Source organism: Vulpes lagopus, chromosome 2 (genome assembly GCF_018345385.1).
Source record: "Vulpes lagopus strain Blue_001 chromosome 2, ASM1834538v1, whole genome shotgun sequence".
NCBI classification, from domain to species: domain Eukaryota; kingdom Metazoa; phylum Chordata; class Mammalia; order Carnivora; family Canidae; genus Vulpes; species Vulpes lagopus.
The window spans coordinates 61,804,906-61,826,425 of record NC_054825.1 but is presented as its reverse complement, the minus strand read 5'-3'; the positions used below and the strand labels follow the sequence as shown (position 1 = coordinate 61,826,425).

Below are 21,520 nucleotides of genomic sequence, written 5' to 3'. Positions count from 1 at the left end.
GGATTGATCTAATATTAATAGTCAGATATACCAAATGAAATTTATTTCCATTCAAGTACTTTTAGTCATGTTAATACAAGCCAGAGCTACCCAGCATGTTGAGATATATAATATATTTCTTTCTAACAATTTCTTAGTACTGGAAAATGCTCTTGAAGCAATATAGTACTTAATGACGAGGACTCCTGACTCCTAGGAGTTTAAATTGATATTGATATTGGATCCTGTATTTTTTGGTGTTTTTCTTGGGTTCTCCTTTTTACACTAAGTTCTCCTTTAATTTGTTCTACTCCCAAAAGTTACTTTTATCCTATTCCTGCTTTTCAATAGTAGATCAGCTTGTGTAAGAATTATAGATACTAATGGCAGGAAACATGCCATTGGGAACATGCCCAAAATGCCAGAGCCCAAAGGGAGGAGGAAACTGGCTCTGTGAGGAATCCTGAGCCCACGAGTAATAGAAAGTCTAGAAAGTAACTAAACAGCAACTCTGGCCACTTAGCTGCCCTGCTTCAAAACCCTTCACTGCCTTCTGATCCAGCACAGAGGCTAGGTCCAAACTCCTTAAACAGCAACCACGGACTTTGAGACCTCACTTCAATGCCCCTCCCTGCCTCCTCTCAGGAGCATCCCCCCACCCCGGTGGACTCCCTTCCCAAACCCCTGTACCTGCTCCCAGGTAGGACTCCCTTCCCAAACCCCTGTACCTGCTTCTCTCACCTGCAGCCCTCCTCTCCCATAACCTCCCTCACACCCAAAGCCCCAAATCCACTACTTTCAAAACTCCTTCCTTTCAAAGTTGCCTCCCCTGAGGCCTCCCACTCCTCTAACTAGCTGGGCCCCTCCCTCAGCCGCCCCCCCCCCCCCCAGAACCTTGGCTTTTCAGCTACACAGAATTGGTGCTGCTGGGTCTGCTTCTCCCCCTTGGGCTGGGAGGGCCGCCCAAGTAGGGATCCCATCTTTGTATTCCGAATTTTGCCCTAAGACCAGTAACTGGGCCCTTCCAGCCTCCACTATCTCATCTATAAGATCAGCCTCGTAGAATTGTGAAGATTAAATCTGAGGTCGCAGGCAAAAAAAAAAAAAATTAATTTTTTTTAGAAATTTAATTTCTAAAGATTCAAAGGAAGGTTGACTTAAATTTCAGAGAATATTCTAGATTACATGAATTCCTATCAACTTGCAGTATATCTATTACAAGTCATTCTTTTCTGAAAATTGGCTTGCAAAAAACATAATGAATAGAGTAAGTTTCAAAAATGCTAATAAAGCTTGTGTTGACCCTGAACTTTAATTACAGAAAATATTGTGTCATATAATAGGTTGATGTATTTGTTTATGTTTATGTATAGTATAGATTTTATGGTAATAGTTAACATTTTCAGAAATACAACCAAATAAAAAGAATAGTTGACTTTTAAAGTTTGCATTGGAGGCAGTTTGGGTGGCTCAGTGGTTTAGCACCATCTTTAGCCCAGGGCGTGATCCTGGAGACCCAGAATCGAGTCCTGCGTTGGGCTTCCTGCATGGGGCCTGCTTCTCCCTCTGCCTGTGTCTCTGCTTCTCTCTCTCTATCTCTCATGAATAAATAAATAAAATATTTAATAAATAAATAAAGCTTGCATTGGAAAAGCAAACTTTGAATTTAAGTTATCTTAATTATTTTTTCTTTTGACCCATATTTGGTCAGTAGCTTAACTTCAATTTATAAATATTTGAATACTTAAAGAAAAATGAAAATAAGATAATAAACATTGGATCTTGAACTCTGAGCTGCAAAATGGCATCTAGGAAGAAAAGTCAGATCTATCACCTCATAGAAACATTGGAATGCTTGGATAAATTATTTTCCCTATTCTTTTAATTCCATAATTAGAAAAAGATAAAAATACCTTCAAATAAGCTACAATGCATTACTCAAAATTATTTTATCTTACTGATTTGAATTTTTAATAGGCTTGTTTATTTACAGGAATATTAAAGATTGAAATTTTGAAGCAACATACATATTCAACTAATGTATAACATGATATATTTTTGAGGTTATAAAGTTACCATGTTCTGGAGATTATCTTGTCATGCCTTGCATCCCATTGCTGTAACCAACAAAGGCTTTGCTACCTAGCTCTTATTTGTATGCATGCCATGCATTTCAGTCAATTTTTTCATATATATTTAGAATTTCCTAAATTTTGCACTTGAAGTCAGAGGTTATAAAAAAGGAAAAGAAAGAGGATGTGTGTGTTGTGTTGTTTGAAGTTTGCCTTATAACAAGCAAATTGCCTGTAAGAGAAACAAAAACATGCTTTCTCAGAACTCCAAAGTAATATTGTTTATGGTTTCTCTGCAGCTAGACCCTGAAGCTAGTACTATTCTAAAAGAACTTCAAGTTAAACTCAATGGGGTTCTGGATGAGCTCAGCATCACTTATGGTGAAAGGTAAGTGGCCTAAGTAGTTATTATCGAACTGTGTTAGGTTTCAGCTACTAGTAATCATACTTCCAAGCTGTTCCTCTCCTCTTACTGGCTAAATCCATTTAACTTCAAGAATCAATTCAAGCATTATCTCCTCTCAACAGTTATTCAGGACTCAACAATTGAACAGTGGTGTCTTGCTACATGTTTCCCAGAACCTTGTATAATCCTCCTTTTGGGTAGCATGTTAAACAGTATGCTTTCAGTTCTGGTTTACTTGCCTATCTCCAGTAAGCCATACATTCCTGGTAGAAACCACATATCTCATCCCTACTTGAAATTCTGGTGTTTAGAGCTCAGCAATTTGCTGTTGAAAGAATGGAGGGTGGGAGAAAGGCAAGGAGAAAATCTTTACATACAAAAGAAGACTGAGGTGCATGTATGCCATTTATATCAATGTAGTTGCACTTTCAAATAACTGAATCCAACCCCATAACCTAATTAAGTCAGGATTCTAGATTTTAGGGTTTAGAATTCTTAATTACCCCATGAAATAGTAATGGCAAATTTTTCCCCCTATTTAAAAAAAATAAATTAACTCTATTTGTCTATAGTGTGGCTCTAAAGAAAGAACAATTCATCCTAGATAAACTTCACTTTGGTCCTATAGGAAAAGGTCATTATATCCTTATCAAATGTTAAAATAGAAAATCAAACACATCTTTGAAGAGGTTCATTAACTTCATACAGAATTTGCTTTAAATATTGGTTCAATAAATGTTGATTTATTGTGTTCAGTTCTCAAATGACACTATAAAAATCACTCTATTGGCTAATATCTTGTTTAGAATTTCTGCATCCGTGTTCATCAGGGATATTGGTCTATAATTCTCCTTTTTGGTAGGGTCTTTGTCTGGTTTTGGAATTAAGGTAATGCTGGCCTCATAGAATGAGTTTGGAAGTATTCCATCCCTTTCTATCTTTTGGAACAGCTTTAGTAGAATAGGTATTGTTTCTTCTTTAAACGTTTGATAGAGTTCCCCTGGAAAACCATCTGGCCCTGGACTCTTGTGTTTTGATAAAAATCACTCTAATGGTGAAGACTAGGTATCCCTTTGGACCCCACTCATCGCTTACTTTTGGATTTTGGAAAGATACATAATAAACATTCATTGATTAAATATGATAATTTTATATCAGACTGAAAAGAAAAAGACACTAAAAGGGTCATATATTTTTTTCAAATATAGCAATGATGCAAAGTAAAGTCCCATATTGCCTTTCTCTTTATTTTCATGATTATGTTCATTGTCTTTATACAGCCCATCTTCACAGCTCAGGTGCTGATCTAGAGATAGCCTTGCTGTATTGAGCGCAGAGTGATTGCTCTGCCTTCTGTTTTGTGTTGTTAGCTGACCTCGATGATTCTGCTTATTTGGCCTAGATGTTAGTAAGCAACTTGGGGATTCTGTTTACCTGGAGTTGGAGATGTAGACAATGTCCCGGAGATGTCAGGCCTCGTCGGCTCTGACTTGAGTGACACTTAGTTGATGGGGACCTTCAGTCAGCCATGTTAGGCTGAATGCAGGCTTCATTGTAGTTGTGAATTAATATGTGGTTAGCAAAGACCATTGCCTTCAGCTGGGAAGGAAAAAGAATATTTAGCAAAATCAGGTAAAATAAAATGGTGTCAGGGAGAGCAAGGGGTGTTCATGGCCTTATAGGAAATAAGATGACTAAACAGGATAGAAATCAGAATAGGAAGATAAAAAGTATATTAAAATTACTTTCTGTACTACAGCCAATTCATCCTTATGAATAAATACTTTTTAAATTTTGTTTTGTTCTGTTTTGTTTGATGGAAGGAGTGGAATTCAGTTTATGAAGACTGTAATATAAATTATAATTTTAAAAATGTGAGCAAACTTTAGTTATGAAAAAAAGAGTGATGTTCTTAGAAGGGCACTGGAAGTATTTTGTTCATATGAAGCCAGCTATTTTAACCTAGATATTGAAACTCCTGGTTATCTGGTACCATTTCTTCTTAATTTTTTTTAAATATAGGGAAGAATTCACTATTTTTTGCACTTAGGGCTAGGATTATTAGAATAAACAACTCACATGTCATGCTTTTCTTATAAAAAGAATGATTATTATATATCTGTTGGTTTGAATTTATTTCTCACATGGTCAACCAGATCATATACACTGGTGGGTGGGGAGCCTATAATGATCAGGGTGACCATGCTGTGAAGTCAAACTGGATCATTTTAGTCTGAATGTACCCTCTTTAAGAGTCTTAATTAGCAGTTTAGAGGTTTAAAATTAAGTGTGTAATTAATTGTCCCAAATCTATTTTATCTGGTGTTATTAAAACCCACAATTAAATAATTCTAGTATATGGAGCTGGTAGGATGATTACACATCACAGTAAAGGCGGCTCAGAGCCAAATCACACATCTGAAGTCTGGGTTCATAGGTTCTTGACATGCTCGCAGGGAACCCACTCATGACAGAAATAAAGTGATATCATTTCAGTGATATCTCAAATATGTTCTTACATGTTTGAAAACTTGTTCTGCTTAGATTTCTCCTTACATTTTGGACTTTGGCTCTTGGTTTACTGCATTCCTTTTAATGAGGCCTTTGGTACCAGTGACTAGCTGGATTGAGTAAAGAATTCAGGAACATTTCCTGGGAATTCCCAGTATTTGGCTTCATGAGGACTCACAAAATCCATCATTATTAACTGGTGCCATGTTTTTTCACACTGATTACTATAGACTTCTCTAACCAAAAAATGGATAGAGAAAAAACATTTGGGGCAAATTTACCAAAAAAATCAATAGAAACAAAAAATTTTAGGTGAAATGCAGGTGTTGGTTCACCCTGGATCAATGCTAAGATACAATGTCATTATCTCTGACACATTGCTAACCCTTCCTCCACATGCTTGATCTCACACACCTGGCTTCTGGTGGGAGTTCACCACATGGATCTATTGTGGGAGAACTCACTTAAACATTGTAAGCTGACTATCATACCTCTTTGCTCCATCTATCTCCACCTTGGTACGCTGATTTGAGAACCATGCAAAAGAAAGTAGCTATTTCAAAGGTAGTTATTACTATAGTCAGCAGGATCAGTCATCCAGTGGTAATCAACTAGTTCAAACTTTCCACCATTATTTACCTTTCTTTTCTATTGCTCCAAGTATACCACCTCTACCCTCACTAAATACACACACCACCATCTTCATCACTTAACTTTCTCACCTTCTCCACCACATCTACCACTACCTTCCTCCATAACCACTACCTGACAAAAGTCCAAAGACAGGTCTAGCCAGATAAAAGCCATTTGTTCACACATCTGAAATCCTTTGGACTTGAGTCTGAAAGAGACACATAGTATTTTCAATATTTGTAGAATGCATGCATGCATTGATTACATACTCTTATTCTTTCTATTTAATTAATAATGGAAGCATTATATAGTAAAAATTTCTAAACTTCTCTATAAAAATTTAGGACTTGGTACAGTTGGATACCTTTCAAATAATATGGACCCTATATCCTTTGTGTGTGGAGGAAGAAGAGGAAAGGGACAGACTTGATTGCAATACTTTTAAGATGGTCTCTTTCCTTCTAATCATCACCATACCAGTGACAGGACCATTTTCCAAGATTTCATTTAATCCCATTCTCCTAAATGTTTTCATCTTGCCTGCTTCTATATCTGTTATAATTACTCTTCTTGTTGGAAATGTGAAAATGACAGACAAAATAGAAGAATGGTGGTGATGATGAGTCTCCGTTACTTAAATGTCTTACTTTGTGCCATTTACTTTAATAAGGGATATAAAGAATGAAAAATAATGCTAAAGATTACTCTTCATAGACTTCTTTAAGTTCTTAGAGTGGTGAGGTAATAGAAGTGGGTGTAAGGAGGAGGGTCCTTGATACAGTCAACAATTTTTTTTTTTTTGAGCCATCTTTTTCTGCTCTGGTTCCATGGTGTGGGTATATAACACCAAAAAAAAAAGAAAAAAAAAGAAGAAGAAAGAAAAAGATCCCTGACCTCATGAAGCTTAAATTCTATTTGGAGCAACAGGGAATAAACAAATAAAAAGTATGTAGTATATGAAATAATAGTAATAATATACATATGTAGAATAATATTGTAATTAAGAAAAAAAGAACTGCAAGGTAATGGAGAATGATAGAAATGTCATTTCAGGTTAGTGTTCAAAAAGACTTCTCAAAGGACCTCACATTTGGCATATTCCTGAAATAAGTTAGGTCAAGAGACCCATGAGAAATTTCATGGGGGAGGGAACATAACAGTAGCCATGAGAGAAGAGTGTCCTCAGAGACTTCTAAAAACACTAAGGTTTAGGATGCTTAATAAAGAATTGTTAATGAATATTGGGTAGGAGAGAAACTCATTTGACTTCTAAGTGGAAAAGTTTCATAGGAATGGAGAACACATTAGAAATCAGGTCTGCCGATGTGTATTGGAATTACCAGTATACTGATCACATAAAAGCCATGAAATGAGATACAATTGCCAAAAAAAAAAAAAAAAAGCTATATTTGATAGAGAAATGGAGTAATCCAAGGATCAAGCATAGATGATTACAATGTAGGATTGCCAGATATGATATAGGATATACACAATTAAATTTGGATTTCAGATAAACAATGGGTGTATTTAGTATACATATGTCTGAAATACTGCATGGAGCATACTTGTACTAAAAAACGATTCAAAAAAAAAAAAAGATTCAGTCTCTGAAATTGACATTACCTGGGTATCCTGTCTTTTTATTTGCTAAGTCTGGCCACCCTACTCCAATTGTTAGAGGTAAGGTAATTGAGAAAGGAGCATAGGCATTGAGGTTAGGGGAAAGCCAAGAGGGTGTGGAGTCCGAGATGCCAAGTGATGAAGGTGTACCCACATGTCAAGAGTCTTTCAAGTACAGTCATTACTCCAAACAATGCTCAGAAGAACTCTCAGCTATTACTGTGAGATATAGGGCCAAATGAACCCCCACTCAAATTAATTTAACCTAAAGAGTGTTACTTTTATCTGCTTTATGTATATGGGTCCCAAATAAGCTTTCATTGCGACAAAATTTTTTGCAGCTGAACAAGAAGTTTGAAGACTAATGAGCAAGGGAATTCACACCATTTGAAACAGATCAGACTCCTCAGAGTTGAATTAAACAGACACAGACAAAGGAGTCATAAAGGCTTTTATTTCAGAATTAATATTCCTTATTTTTAGTTTCCAGCTTATCATTGAAGAGTGTATAAAACAGATGAGTTTTGAACTAAACCAAATGAGAACAAATGGAAATATTGCATCTAATAAAAACAGTGCAGCAGTGGATGCAGAGATTGTACTGAGACCCCTCATGGACTTCTTGGACAAAACGTAAGTTTTCCACTTGGTTTTCTCTTTAACCATTGCCCTAAATTTGATTGATACGGGTTTAAGGAAAAAAATTGTTTTCCTCTACATAGGACAGCTTTAAAAAAGGCTTCTATGGAAGTACATTAATTTCATTAAAAAGGAAAAGACTTTCAGTTCATTACCAGATGTAAACAAAAGCAGGGATGGCTTTACGCAGGAAAGGAAAAATGGAGAAGAAATAAATCTTCGTAAATAAGGAGTTTGGTGTTCTCAGGGGAAAGAGCATTAGGATTTGATGCTCCTCAGATCAGACATTGTTTTGCCTCCTCTTGTATACCTAAAAAGCCTGGGTTGAGTCTAGAATGTCTGATTTCATGTCAGAAACCTGAAGAAGAGAATAACATAAATATGACTGGAACTAATTCAGCTCAGAGGCAAGTAGACTGCTGCTTGACCCAACCTTCAATAATTTATTGAGCACCTAACTTTATCAAACTTTATTCTAGGCACTAGGTAGTGATGAAAAAGAGTAAAAATCCCTGACTCCATGGAAATGATGGTCTCATTTTGCTGGGAGTTGAAGTCTTTGTGACTAACTAAGACAGTGTTCTTAACTAAAAAGTCTTATTTTTAAAAACATTTATTTATTTATTTTAAGATTTTATTTATTTATTCAGAGAGAGAGAGAGAGAGAGAGAGAGGGAGGCAGAGACACAGGCAGAGGGAGAAGCAGGCTCCATGCAGGGAGCCTGATGTGGGACTCCATCCCCGGTCTCCAGGACCATGCCCTGGACTGAAGGTGGCGCTAAACCGCTGAGCCACCCGGCTGCCCAGAAGTCTTGGTTTTTAATGCTCCTGCTAAATCCCTACTCTTACTAGTTCTAATTTTTTAAGTTTGGAGTAGAGTCAAAGCAACTATATTTTAAAATGTGTCTACATTGATCTAAAACAACCAGAGACATGATGTCTTAAATAGTGATATTTAACATCAGACTGAAGGTAGAAAAGTAAAAAATATTTCTGAATGCCTATCAAGGGACCAGTGTTATGCCTGGTCGTTTGCATATGTTTACCCCATTTAATATTGCTGCAGCAAATTAATTAATACCAAAGAGACTAAGATAAATAAGGCCACAATACCTTTCTTTAAAGAAAGAATTAGTAGGGAGGACCTCCTTTTATATAACTTATATTTTAATTCCATTTCCCTTTCCTTAAAATCTTATCACATAAGCAAGACTAATGTCCTTATCACTTTAATATTTGATAGACAAATTAAATCTTATTTTCTGTTCTTTATGAGGAAATATCTAGGAGATAGTTTAGCAGGAGGGAGGTAGGCAAGTGATGTAGAAGAAAGAAGAAAGGGAAGAAAGACAGAAAGCCTTTTTCATTTCTTTAGTTTCTTAATGTAGACTTTTACATTCTAATTTCCTACACAATCCCTTGATGTTTTATCATATAGATGGCTCTTTTCCGTGGCCAATATGGAATCAATCACATAAACACACCACCATTCTGTCATGAGTGTGGTAGTTAATGGAGAGCAGGACAAAGCAGTCTTAATTCTCTTAAACCTCCTACTGGAATGCCTTCTGGCTTTAGACCTCTAGCCAGCAGTTTGAAGATATGTCATTTATCATTAGCAAAACTTAAAAAAAAATATATATATATATACTGCATAAAGTATATAAAAGTGTATAAAAATATATATATATACTGTAACCAAATGTTGTAGAACATACAGAAAGTTCTAAGTTATCCTAATACTGTTAACTACTAGCTGTCAGAACTTGAACCCATTTCACCATCTGCAAAATGGAGCCAATACATAAAGTTGGTGGAATGTACTTTTCAGCACAGTTCAATTATTTTATTGTCTTGATTTTATACTTAGAATTATATATCATTATATCATCTTCTATATAATTTTTTCTAATTCCTACTAGAAAAGGACAGTATATAAGGATACAAACAAAAACCAGAAGCTTTAAAAATTTGTGAAAGTTTAAAATTTTTGGAAAGAGATAAGAGGTATGAAGAGTTGCAGAAATTCTCAGAGCTAATAAAAAATGTGTAACCATAAAGCCATTTGTTAGGGGAGATTTTTAAAAGTCAGGTATTCTGTTCTCAGGGAGCCAACAGGTTAGACAGGAAAAATAAGGTACACAAACACAATAGGGTATAAATTAATAATTCCTTATTCAGACCATCAGTAGAAAATTCCATTTGGGTTAGATCTTTCAAGATGGATAGGACTTAGAGGTATGGAAGTGAAGGATAGGCATTCAAGGGAGGGAGAACAGCTGATATAGTTTACATGAAAATCTGACCAACTGTAAGACAGTAAATGACTATTGCCAACTGGTATACACGGCATTTTAAAAATTGTATGGCTAATTGGTCTGTGGTCAACCAATCTAGATAATTCAGTTTCCAAAATATAGGCTTTTCAGCTTGCATTCATTATACAGTTGGTTAACTGACTAAATTAAGGAAGCAGTTGCTAGATCTCCTGTTTGTTCATTTAAAATGAGGGTTGGAAGTCTTCAAGGTAGCTATGAGGAAATCCCCTTAGAAGTAGTGTTATGTTATAAATGTATAGACTCTCTAAATAAAACATCTTATTTCTTTATGTTTCATTTTCTTCACCAAGACCTCACCACTCTAAAAAACGAAGTGTAAACTCTCTTCCCAGCTGGCAGAAATCCCATGCAGAGCTGCAAACATCAAGAATTTTATACCTATTCATTCGTTTCCAGTCTAAGTAGAGTTAGTTGGCATGCCAAGTATGTGGGCTAACCATATATACAAGGTCAATTCTTAAACCCAAACCTTTTGAAAATGGAAATAACACATCTGTTATAAAACTGGCATATTTGTTTTGTCTCAAAGTATCCTATGAATGTCTCCAAGGTTAGGTACTGTCATTCTGCCATGACCATCTGCTGGTTTCTTCCCTATGTCTGTATCATGAATGCTACCTTCCAACAATGGTTTCCAAAAGAGTAGGGCTACAGATTCCATAGCTGTGCACAGAGGCTCCAACTTTCCTCTTCATGCAAAGGTTTTCTCATGTATTTTCATATATTAGGTATCTGCATAGAGTAGTGTTAGGAGAAATAATTCTACATAAATGTGCATTTGGGAAATCTGCAGACAGGGCTTTCAAACTAAGGTGATTTAAATAATAGATGTTATCATCATTCTGTCCATGAGAAGAATTTGTAAGAAATACAAATCTAAACCTATTAACGTTGGTAAATTTGGGATCTTCCAAAACTGAACTTAGAAAAACAAAACAGATTGGTAGTTGCCAGAGGTGGGGGAGAGGGGAGAATGGGTAAAAGTGGTCAAAAGATACAAACTTCCAGTTATAAGTAAGTCTTACGAATGTAATGTACAGTACAATGACAATAGGTAACAATATTTTATTCTACATTTAAAAATTGCAGACGGTATAATAGATCTTACAAAAAATGTTAACTTTCTGAGGTAATGGATGTTAACTAACTTATTGTGGCAATTTTGCAATATATATACATATCAAATCATTATGGTATACACCTTAAACTTACACAATGTCATACGTTTATTGCATCTCAGTAAAACTGAAAAATAAATAAAGTTGGTAAATATTGGTTTTTGAGTAAAATTATATGTGTCTTTGTTATGTTGGAGCAGTGCCAGGTAGTTTGTTTCTTTGGTATTTGGCCTGCGTCATGAACATGAGGCATGTTGTAAAAATAAGAATGTGGATGAAAATCATGGACTTTGGGGGACTTGATGTTAACTTAGGCAACAATTTAAGGGAAGAGATATCCTGATTTCATTTTCTACCAAGTATATATTATATATATGTTGAAATACATTTTTGATATTTTTTCAGTAAATAAAATTTAGCACTTGAAAATTATAAAGGCCTATTCATATGTTTAAATCTCAGTATTAAAAATATGAATTTCTGATGAATAAAATAATTTGATACTTTGAAATGAGACTTATAAATGATTATATGTTTTGTTTTATTTCAGATTAAGTCTTTCAGCAAAAATCTGTGAGAAAACAGTTCTGAAGCGAGTTTTGAAGGAGTTATGGAAGCTAGTTCTTAACAAAATAGAAAAACAAATTGTTCTCCCTCCTCTGACAGATCAAACAGTAAGTATTTAAAACCATGATTTGATTATACTTTTTGTTTTATGATTTAAGTATAGTTGACATACAACATTAAATTAGTTTCAGTTGAACAACAGTGATTTGACATTGTTACCATACAAGGTTATTAAAATATTATTAATTGTATTCCCTATGCTATACTTATCATCTCCATGACTTATTTCATTACGGGAAGTTTGTACCTCTTAACCACCTTCACCTATTTTGCCCTTCTCCCACCCACCTCCCTTTTGGTAAACACCACTTTGTTTTCTGTATTTATTTCACCTATAAGTGAAATCTCATAGTATTTGTCCTTCTCTGACTTAATACCCACAAGATCTATCCGTGTTGTCACAAATGGCAAGATCTCATTCTTTTTATGACTGAATAACATTACATTTTGTGTACACACACACACACACACACACACACACACACACACACACACACTACATCTTCCTGATCCATTCATCTATTGGTGGACACTTGGGCTGCTTCCATATCTTGGCTATTATAAATAATGCTGCAATAAACATAGAGGTGCATTTATCTTTTTGACTTAGTGCTTTCATATTGTTTGGGTAAGTACTCAGCAGTAAAATTACTGAATCAAATGATACATCGATTTTTAATTTTTTGAAGAACATCCATACTGTTTTCCATAGTGGTCCCACCAATTTACATTCCCAACAAGGAAAATCAAGTGCATAAGGGTTCCCTTTTCTCCACATTCTCACCAATATTTGTTACTTCTTGTATTTTTTATTCTAGCCATTGTGACTAGAGTGAGGTGATATTTCATCCTGGTTTTAATTTGCATTTTCCTGATGATTAGAGATGTTGAGCATCTTTTCATCTGTCTGTTGGTTGTCTGTCTTCTTTGGAAAAAATGTCTATTCAGGTCCTTTGACCACTTTTTAATCAGATTATGCAGGGTTATTTTGTTGTTGTTGTTTTGAGGATTTTTGGTATTAAGCTGTGTAAATTCTTCATACATTTTAGATATTAACTTCTTATCAGATATATTTGCAAATAGCTTCTCCCATTCATTAGGTTGCCTTTGTATTTTGTTGATTTGTATTGCTGTGGAAAAGCTTTTTATTATAGTATAGTCCCAGTAGTTTATATTTGTTTTGTTTACCTTGCCTAAAGAGACAGATCTTTAAAAAATAAAATAATATAAAATAGATCCATAAATATGTTGCTAAGGCTGTTGCCCAGAAGACTACTTCCTACTGTCTTCTAGGGATTTTATGGATTAAGGTCTCACACTTAGGATTTAATCCATTTTGAGTTTACTTTTTTCAAAGATTTCATTATTTATTTGAGAGAGAGTGTGTGTGCACACAAGTTAGGGTGGGGGGGGGCAAAGAGAGAGAGACAAAGAAGACTCATCATTGAGCAGGGAGCCTAACATGGGGCTCCATCCCAGGACCCTGGAATCATGACCTGAGCTGAAGGCAGATACTTAATCCACTGAGCCACCCAGGTACCCCATTTTGAGTTTATTTTTGTTTATGGTGTAAGACAGTGGTCCGTTTTCATTCTTTTGCTTGTGGCTATCTAGTGTTCCTATCTTTTGCAAAGCAAGGTCTTCCAAAACTGTGTTGAATAAAAGTGGTGGGAGTAGACATTCTTCTCTTGTTCCTGATTGTAAAGGAAAAGCTTTTATTTTTTCCCCATTGAGTGTGGTATTAGCTGTGGGTTTTTCATATATGGCCTTTATTATGTTGTATTTTGTCAAATGCATTTTCTGCAGCTATTGAGATGATCACATGGTTTCTATCCTTCCCCCTTATAATGTGATGTATCAGTCAATTGATTTGCAAATAATGAAAACTTCCTTGCATCCCTGGAATAAATCCTACTTTATTGTGGAGATTTTTTTTTTAAGATTTATTTATTTATTTGAGAAGGAGAGGGAAAGAATCTCAAGCAGACTCCCCACTGAGCATGGAGCCCAGTGTGGGTCTCAATCTCATGACCCTGAGATTATGATCTGAGCTAAAACTAAGAGTCATACGTTTAACCAGCTAACTATGTGATTTTTTGATTTTTTAAATATATGGTTGAATTCAGTTTGCTAATGTTTAGCTGAGGATTTTTATGTCCATATTCATCAGGGATATTTGGTCCTTTTTTTTTTTTTTCCAGTGTCTTTATCTGGTTTTAGTATCAGGGTAATGCTGGCCTCATAGAATGAATTTGAAAGTTTTCTTTCCTCTTTTATTTTTTTGGAATAGTTTGAGAAGAATAGATATTACCTCTTCTTTATTTTTTGTTAGTATTATTTATTTATTTATTTGAGAGAGAGCATGAGCAGGGGGGAGGAGCAGAGGAAGAGGAAGAAACAGACTCCTCCCCGCTGAGCAGGGAGCCTGATGTGGGGCTCAATCTCAGGACCCCAAGATCATGACCTGAGCTGAAGGCAGACGCTTAACGAAATGAGCCACCCAGGCATTCTAACTCTAATTTAAATGTTTGTTGAATTCCTTTGTGAAGATATCCAATTCTGGACTTTCGATTGTTGGGAGTTTCTTGATACTGATTCAATTTCATTACTAGTCTGTTCATTACTTGGTCTATTCAAATTTTCTTTTTTTTTTTAAAGATTTTATTTATTTATTCATGAGAGACACACAGAGAGAGAAGCAGAGACACAGGCAGAGGGAGAAGCAGGCTCCATGCAGGGAGCCTGACGAGGGACTCGAACCCGGGTCTCCAGGATCATGACCTGGGCTGAAGGCAGTTCTAAAACGCTGAGCCACCCAGGCTGCCCAAGTCTATTCAAATTTTCTATTTCCTCCTGATTCAGTTTTAGAAAATTGAATGTTTCTAAGAATTTATCCATTTTTTTTCTAGGTTGTTCAATTTGTGGGCAAATAATTTTTCACAGTATTCTCATAATCCTTTGTATTTCTGTAGTGTCTGTTATTTTTCTTTCTTCACTTCTGATTTTGAGTCCTTTTTCTTAATGAGTCTGGCTAAAGGTTTATCAATTTTGCTTATCTTTTTAAGGAACTAGTTTTTGGTTTTAATGATTGTTTCTATTTTTAGATTCTATTTCATTTATTTCTACTCTGATATTTATTATTTCATTCCTACTAACTTTTGGCTTTGTTCTTTTTCTAGTTCCTTCAAGTGTAATAGTAGATCATTTATTTGAGATTATCCTTGTTTCTTGTTGTAGGTTTGTATTGCTATAAACCTAGAACTGCTTTTGTTGTATTCCAAAGATTTTGGACTGTTGTATTTCCCTTTTCATTTGTTTCCATGTATTTTTAAGCTTCTTCTTTGATTTCTCTGTTGACACATTGTTGTTAATTAGCATGCTTTTAGCTTTTATGGGATTTTTTTTTTCATTTTTGTCCATAGTAATTAATTTCTAGTTTCATACTACTGTAGTTTGAAAAGTTGCTTAATAATGATATCAGTCTTCTTAAATTTATTGAGACTGGTTTTGTGGCCTACCATGTGATCTATCTGTCCTGGAGAATATTCCATGTGTACTTGGAAAAAAATATATATATTCTGCTGTTTTGAAATGGAATGTACTATATATATCAGTTAAATATATATGGTCTAATGGGTTCTTCAAAGCCACTGTATCCTTTGATTTGCTGGCTGGATAATTTATCTATTTATGTAAGTGGGCTATGGAAATTCCCTATTATTATTGCATTACTGTTAATTTCTTTATGTCTGTTAATGTTTGCTTTATATGTTTACATGCTCCTATGTTGGATGCATGGATATATACAACTGTTATACCTTCTTGTTGGATTGATCTTTTTGTCTTTATATAATGCCTTCCTTTCACTCTTGCTGCAATCTTTGTTTAAGACTCCATTCCATCTGATAAAAGTGTTGCTACTAGAAATTGTTGCTTCCGTTTGCATGGAATATCTTTTTTTTTTCATCCCTTCTCTTTCAATCTTTATGTGTCTTTAGGTCTGGAGTGAGTCTCTTCAGTGAGTCTCTTGAGTTATCTTGTATATTTGATTGGAGTATTGAGTCCATTTACTTCTAAAGTAAAGTAATTATTGAGAGGTATATCCTTTTGTCGTTTTGCTGTTTTCTGGTTGTCTTTGTAGTTCTTCTTTGTTCCTTTCTTCTTTTGCTCTCTTGTGGTTCAATGGCTTTCTTTAGTGTAATGCTTTTTCCTTTTATTATTTGTATATCTTATATGTTTTAATTTGTGGTTATCATTTGGTTCATATATAACATCCTATATATATATATAGCAATTGTTAAGTTGGTGGTCACTCAAATTTGAACACATTCTAAAAGCATTAAATTTTTACTTCCACCTCCACATTTTTGTTTATGATGTCATATTTTAAACCTTTTTATTTTGTGTATCCCTTGACCAATTTTGGTAGATATGACTGATTTTGCTATATTTGTGTTTTAACCCCCATACTGGTTTTTATAGGTGATTAATCTACTACCTTTACTATAGTTTTGCTATTACCTGTGAATTTTTTTCCTTTCATAATTTTCTTCTAGGTATGCCTTCCACTTACATAATTTAACATGTCTTCAACATTTCAATATTTCTTGTAAGGCTGGTTTTGTGGTGATAAACTCCTTTAACTTTTGTTTGCTGGGGAAACTATCTCTCTTTCATTCCAAATGATAATTTATCAGATAGAATATTTTTCATTGTAGGTTTTTTTCTTTCAGCCTACAGTTGCCATGGAAAAATCAGCTGATAGCCTTATAGTGTTTTCCTTGTATGTAACTGTTCTCTTTCCTCATGATGCCTTTTAAGATTCTCTCTTGGGACACCTGGGTGGCTCAGTGGTTGAGCATCTGCTTTTGGCCTAGAGTATGATCCCAGAGGCCCCGGATCAAATCCCACTTGGGCTTCCTGCCTGGAGCCTGCTTCACCCTCTGCCTGTGTCTCTGCCTCTCTCTGTGTGTCTCTCATGAATAAAAAAATAAAATATTAAAAAAATAAGATTCTCTCTTTACATTTTGCCATTTTAATTATGTGTCATTGTGTGAACTTCCTTGGTTTCATCTTGTTAGGTAGGGCCTTCTGTGTTTCCTGGACCTGGATGTCTGTTTTCTTCCCCAAATTAGGAAATTTTTCAACCCCTTTCCCTCTCTTTTCTCTTTCTGGCATGCCTAAAATTCAAATGTTATAACTCTTGATGATGTTATTGTCCGGTATTACTTTATGCTGTTCAGCCTGGATGCTTTCCGTGACACCGTCTACCAGATTCCTAATCCATTCTTCTGATGTATTTTTCATTTCAGTTATTGTATTCTTCAGCTCTGACTGGTTCTTTCTTATATTTTCTATTTCGTTTTTGAAGTCCTCACTGAGTTCAGTTACTCGTTTCTCAAATCTGGTGAGAATCTTTATGACCACTAGTTTGAACATTTTTTAGGCATATTGAATAATTAGTTTAGATCTTTTTCTGTGATGTTCTCTTATTCTTACATTTGGGACATATGTTTTTGTCTCCTCATTTTGTCTAACTCTGTGCTTGTTTTTATGTAGTAACTAGGTCAACTCTACTTCCTGGTCTTGACAGTAGTGCCTTTGTATAGAATAATTTCCATGGTATCATGTAGCACAGTCTCTTTTGATCACCAGAACCAGACGCTTCAGGGTTGTTCCCTATGTGGGCAGTATGTGCCCTTCTGTTGTGGCTGAGCTGTGACTGCCGTGAGCTCAACTGTTTGGTGTGGCCAACACTCAGCCTAGCTGTCTACAGTTGGATTCAGCTGCTTGCACATCAGAGGGCAGCTGTTGCTCCCTGTGCAGCCATTTAGAAGCCTAGTTGCAGGAAATATGAGCATGCTGATATGTGGGGTTATCTCCTATTCTGAGGGCAAGAGTCAACCTAGAGAGGCACTGGGCCAGGGCATGCATTGCTGGCAAGGTAGATGTTAACATTGACTCTCACAAGTGTTGGCTATTCAGTCTGGGGAGGACAAGAAAATTGCACCTGACAGCACTTTTGTTTCCAGAGAACTCTCCTGCAGATAGCTGACCTTCTGGCACTCTAAAATTAGCCAATCAATCTTCACATAAAACCCCGGGCACTTTTCAAACTACTGCTTCTGTGGTTCTGGCCAAGTTATTTGGCTTGCTGCTCTGTAAGAGCAAGGGCTTGGTTTCCTATCACCCTCCAGCTTGCCTAGGGTTAACCTTTGCTAATTTTCAAAGCCAGATGTTATGGGGACTTCTCTTCCCAATGTGGGTATCAAGGGCCAGGAGTGCCCAGTGTAGGGTCAAATCCCCTCAGTTCTCTGGCCTGTGATGTCCCTCCTATTTGTAGTGAGTCACACCAGGTGTTTGGTTCCTGGTTGTTTCTCTACCCTTCTATCCTTTTTGATATGTACTTCTCTCCATAAAATGGAAGATCTGTCCTGCCAGTCTTCAGGTTGTTTACAAAGTTAGTTATGTAGATGTAGTTGTTTCCTTGGTGTGTCCATGGAATGAGGTGAGCTTAGGATCCTCATGTTTCATCTTGTCCCTCTCTCCCTTGATTATATTTTCAGTAACCTATCTAATTATACTTCGTTTAAGTGAGTGACTCTCATCCAGCTAAATTAATGATTAAATCAATTTTGAGAAAAAGTCTTTGGTAAACAGTTTCTAAATAATCATTCAAATGGCATTTTTCTATACAAATCAGTTTTGAATAATGTCAACAGTCAAAATTCACACTTCCTTAACATTCAGAACTTCATTTTTTGAAAAAAGTATGAAAGTTTTCAACTTACAGCATTCTGCTCTATACAGATAATTTTTAAATTTATTTTTACTGTGAAACCCCAGGGAAATAAATTTAGGGTAAAATACCATCACTGTGTTTTTTTTTTTTTTTTCCTAAAACATTACAGCTCAAGAAGATAAATCCAAAACTATTTGGAATATTTTTCTCCTTCCCATTTTACTTTCATCTATTACCTTCCCACTTGGAGTTAAGAGAGGAGACACCTTAACATCACGTCCTTTCAATCCACTGAATCATACACAGTGAAATAAAAAAGAACCAGAATGATCACTGGGCAGCAAAGTTAGAGAATGGTCAAGTCCTATGTCTCAGGTCATATTCTGAGACAAAATAATAGATAACCTTAGCATGCACCTATTATGAAGCAACTTTTTTTTTCTGTGCTTAAGGAAGGCAAGTTGATGCAAATAATGAATAATTATGAACTAACCTGTTTTGACACCATTAATCATGTATACTCAATCTATATGTATCCAATGAAATTATATAGAAAATGTATTCGTATAAAGTATTCCAAGATGCTATGATTCATATCTTTTGACTTCCTGCCAGCAACTGATAAAATTTTTTATAACCTTTATATATGGAAAGCCAAATTATATACAAAAACATACATGCATACTTTATTCTGCTACAATACATATGCATTTCTATAACACTAGTTAGCTATCATGTAATTGGTAAACAGGGGAATGATGCCAGTAAAATCTGGAAGTTGAGTTGGTTTATGTATAAATTTTCCTAGGTGGGAGGCTCTGAAATGTAATATAAGACTATAAATTCAGCAGAAAAAGAAAGAGCACTCAGTTACTACTACATAGGGGTGAAAGGCACACTTGTACATAGTTTTTCTAACCAAAGAGATGAAGCTTGTATGGCACTCACACAGGACAGGCTATTCACCCCCCTGGGCTGAGCATTCCCCTTACTGTATGGGTATTGCCACAAATACCATATTTGTATTCTGTTGTTTTGTTGTTGTTTGTTTGGATTGTTTATTATTTTGCATTTTTAATACCCCTTGTGGCACCAACTAGCCTCCCTGAGTTCCTTGTGTGCTATACAAGCTGTCTCCCAAAGCAGCACTTACTGTGTTTGATATTGGTTATAAAATTGCATGAGCTTTGACTGTGCTGCCCACTGCTATTTTCCCCATGAGTCCTATTATTTCTAGAGCACAATTTTGGAGATTGAGGTTTTAAAAAATACATACATCATGCTATAGCAGAAACTATTTATAACATTTCATTTTTTCTATAAGGTCTTCCCTAGGAAAGCTTACTATAACATCAATTTTTCTCTAGCATTGAGTTCTTAAAGTATGAAGCAGTATCTGTCATTCATACATTTATTCACTCACTATGTGTTCTTTGAGATTCTGGTATGTGGTGGGCACCACAGTGGGGATAAAAATAAGAGCAAATTAGACGCTGTTTTCATAAACTTTGTAGTCCTTCATTTCCCAATAAATTCATAGGATCCACTAAAAAATGAAGATTATTATTCCAGGATAGTTGATTTTCCCTCCTGAGAAAATATTCTAGGGTACTAATGAACTTAGTACCAAAGTTAGTTCTTTCCTGCCATTTTACCAATAGACATACCTCTAGTTTTTCATTCTAGTAGTGCTTTGGATGGTTTATTCCTCTGTTTTTCAAACTTTTCCCAGGACCTTGGAGTTCTAGAAAGAGCATGTAGCTGAGGGAAGAGTTAAGAGGGCAGACTCTGATAGACTGGGAAGCATCTGAGGAATAGCAGCTTCACCTGCCTCAGCTCTGTTTCTTGAAAGTTTGCATAGATTTATTTGGGGGCCAAGTGGAGTGAGGGAACTGCCCTTACTAAAAATAAATAAATATTAAGGATCATTGATTTAATCCATATGCTACATTAGAGTGGTTACATTAGTAGTAACCTATGCATTAACTCAGACTTAAAACTTTCTGGAGTGGGATGCCTGTGAGGACAATTGCCAGCAGTACTAGGTATCTTTGACCTAATCTGTAAAACAGACTAATTAAGTGTGTATGGCATAAAAGTCACAAATATAAGAAGGGAAGTAAAGCAAATTTTCTATTGACTACGTTTCTACTGTTACTGAAGTTCTAAGGACTGACTATTCTCTCTTCTTTTCTGTGTCTCTAGGGACCTCAGATGATTTTCATAGCAGCTAAAGATCTTGGACAATTATCCAAATTGAAGGTAATAAGAATAAAGAGATTATTTACTGTCTGTGAAATGTAATGAGCTAACTACAGCTCTACAAGAAACCATATTTTGACAAGTGATGGTAGCTATTGAGGCAGGATCAAGAAATATCTCACAATCTGCTTTAAGGATGTATCAGGTCAGGCAGGGTCTCGATTTTCTAATATTTTCCAATTGGGAGGGAAACTGTAAAATTTTTATTTGTGTTACAGCTTTCAGGATTACTGCTTTGGGGTAAATTAGATAACATTTTCTTTCAAATATTAAACACACTTTGTATGGATAAAGGCAAAATGGAGTGCTTCATAGAAATCTAGTAAAGTCTAGAGAAATCTTAAAGGCAAGCAAGCTAGTATGGAAAAATGAAACTCATCAAAGCAGACCTTGAGCTTGTCAATATATTCAAGCATATATAAATGAGGATTTCCTGACTAAATAACCCTACCTTTATTATTGCAGTTGTGCAGGGAACCTCATTTTCTGTCCTTCTAGAATAGGTTAAAGTACATATTGTGCTGCTTTGACTTTTTCACTTAGAATAATGCCCTTCACATTCTTCCATTCTG

At 35.5% G+C, this 21,520-nt stretch overlaps 1 protein-coding gene across 1 annotated transcript in view; it reads left to right on the top strand.

Moving 5' to 3' along the window:
- The window catches only part of UNC13C (unc-13 homolog C), a 586,599-nt gene that overhangs the window by 490,405 nt on the left and 74,674 nt on the right, over positions 1-21,520 (top strand). The window contains exons 28-31 of the mRNA XM_041745721.1: positions 2,351-2,439; positions 7,705-7,854; positions 11,868-11,991; positions 20,892-20,948. Of these exons, the coding sequence (XP_041601655.1) occupies positions 2,351-2,439; positions 7,705-7,854; positions 11,868-11,991; positions 20,892-20,948 (420 nt within the window). The remainder of the gene's footprint in view (positions 1-2,350; positions 2,440-7,704; positions 7,855-11,867; positions 11,992-20,891; positions 20,949-21,520) is intronic.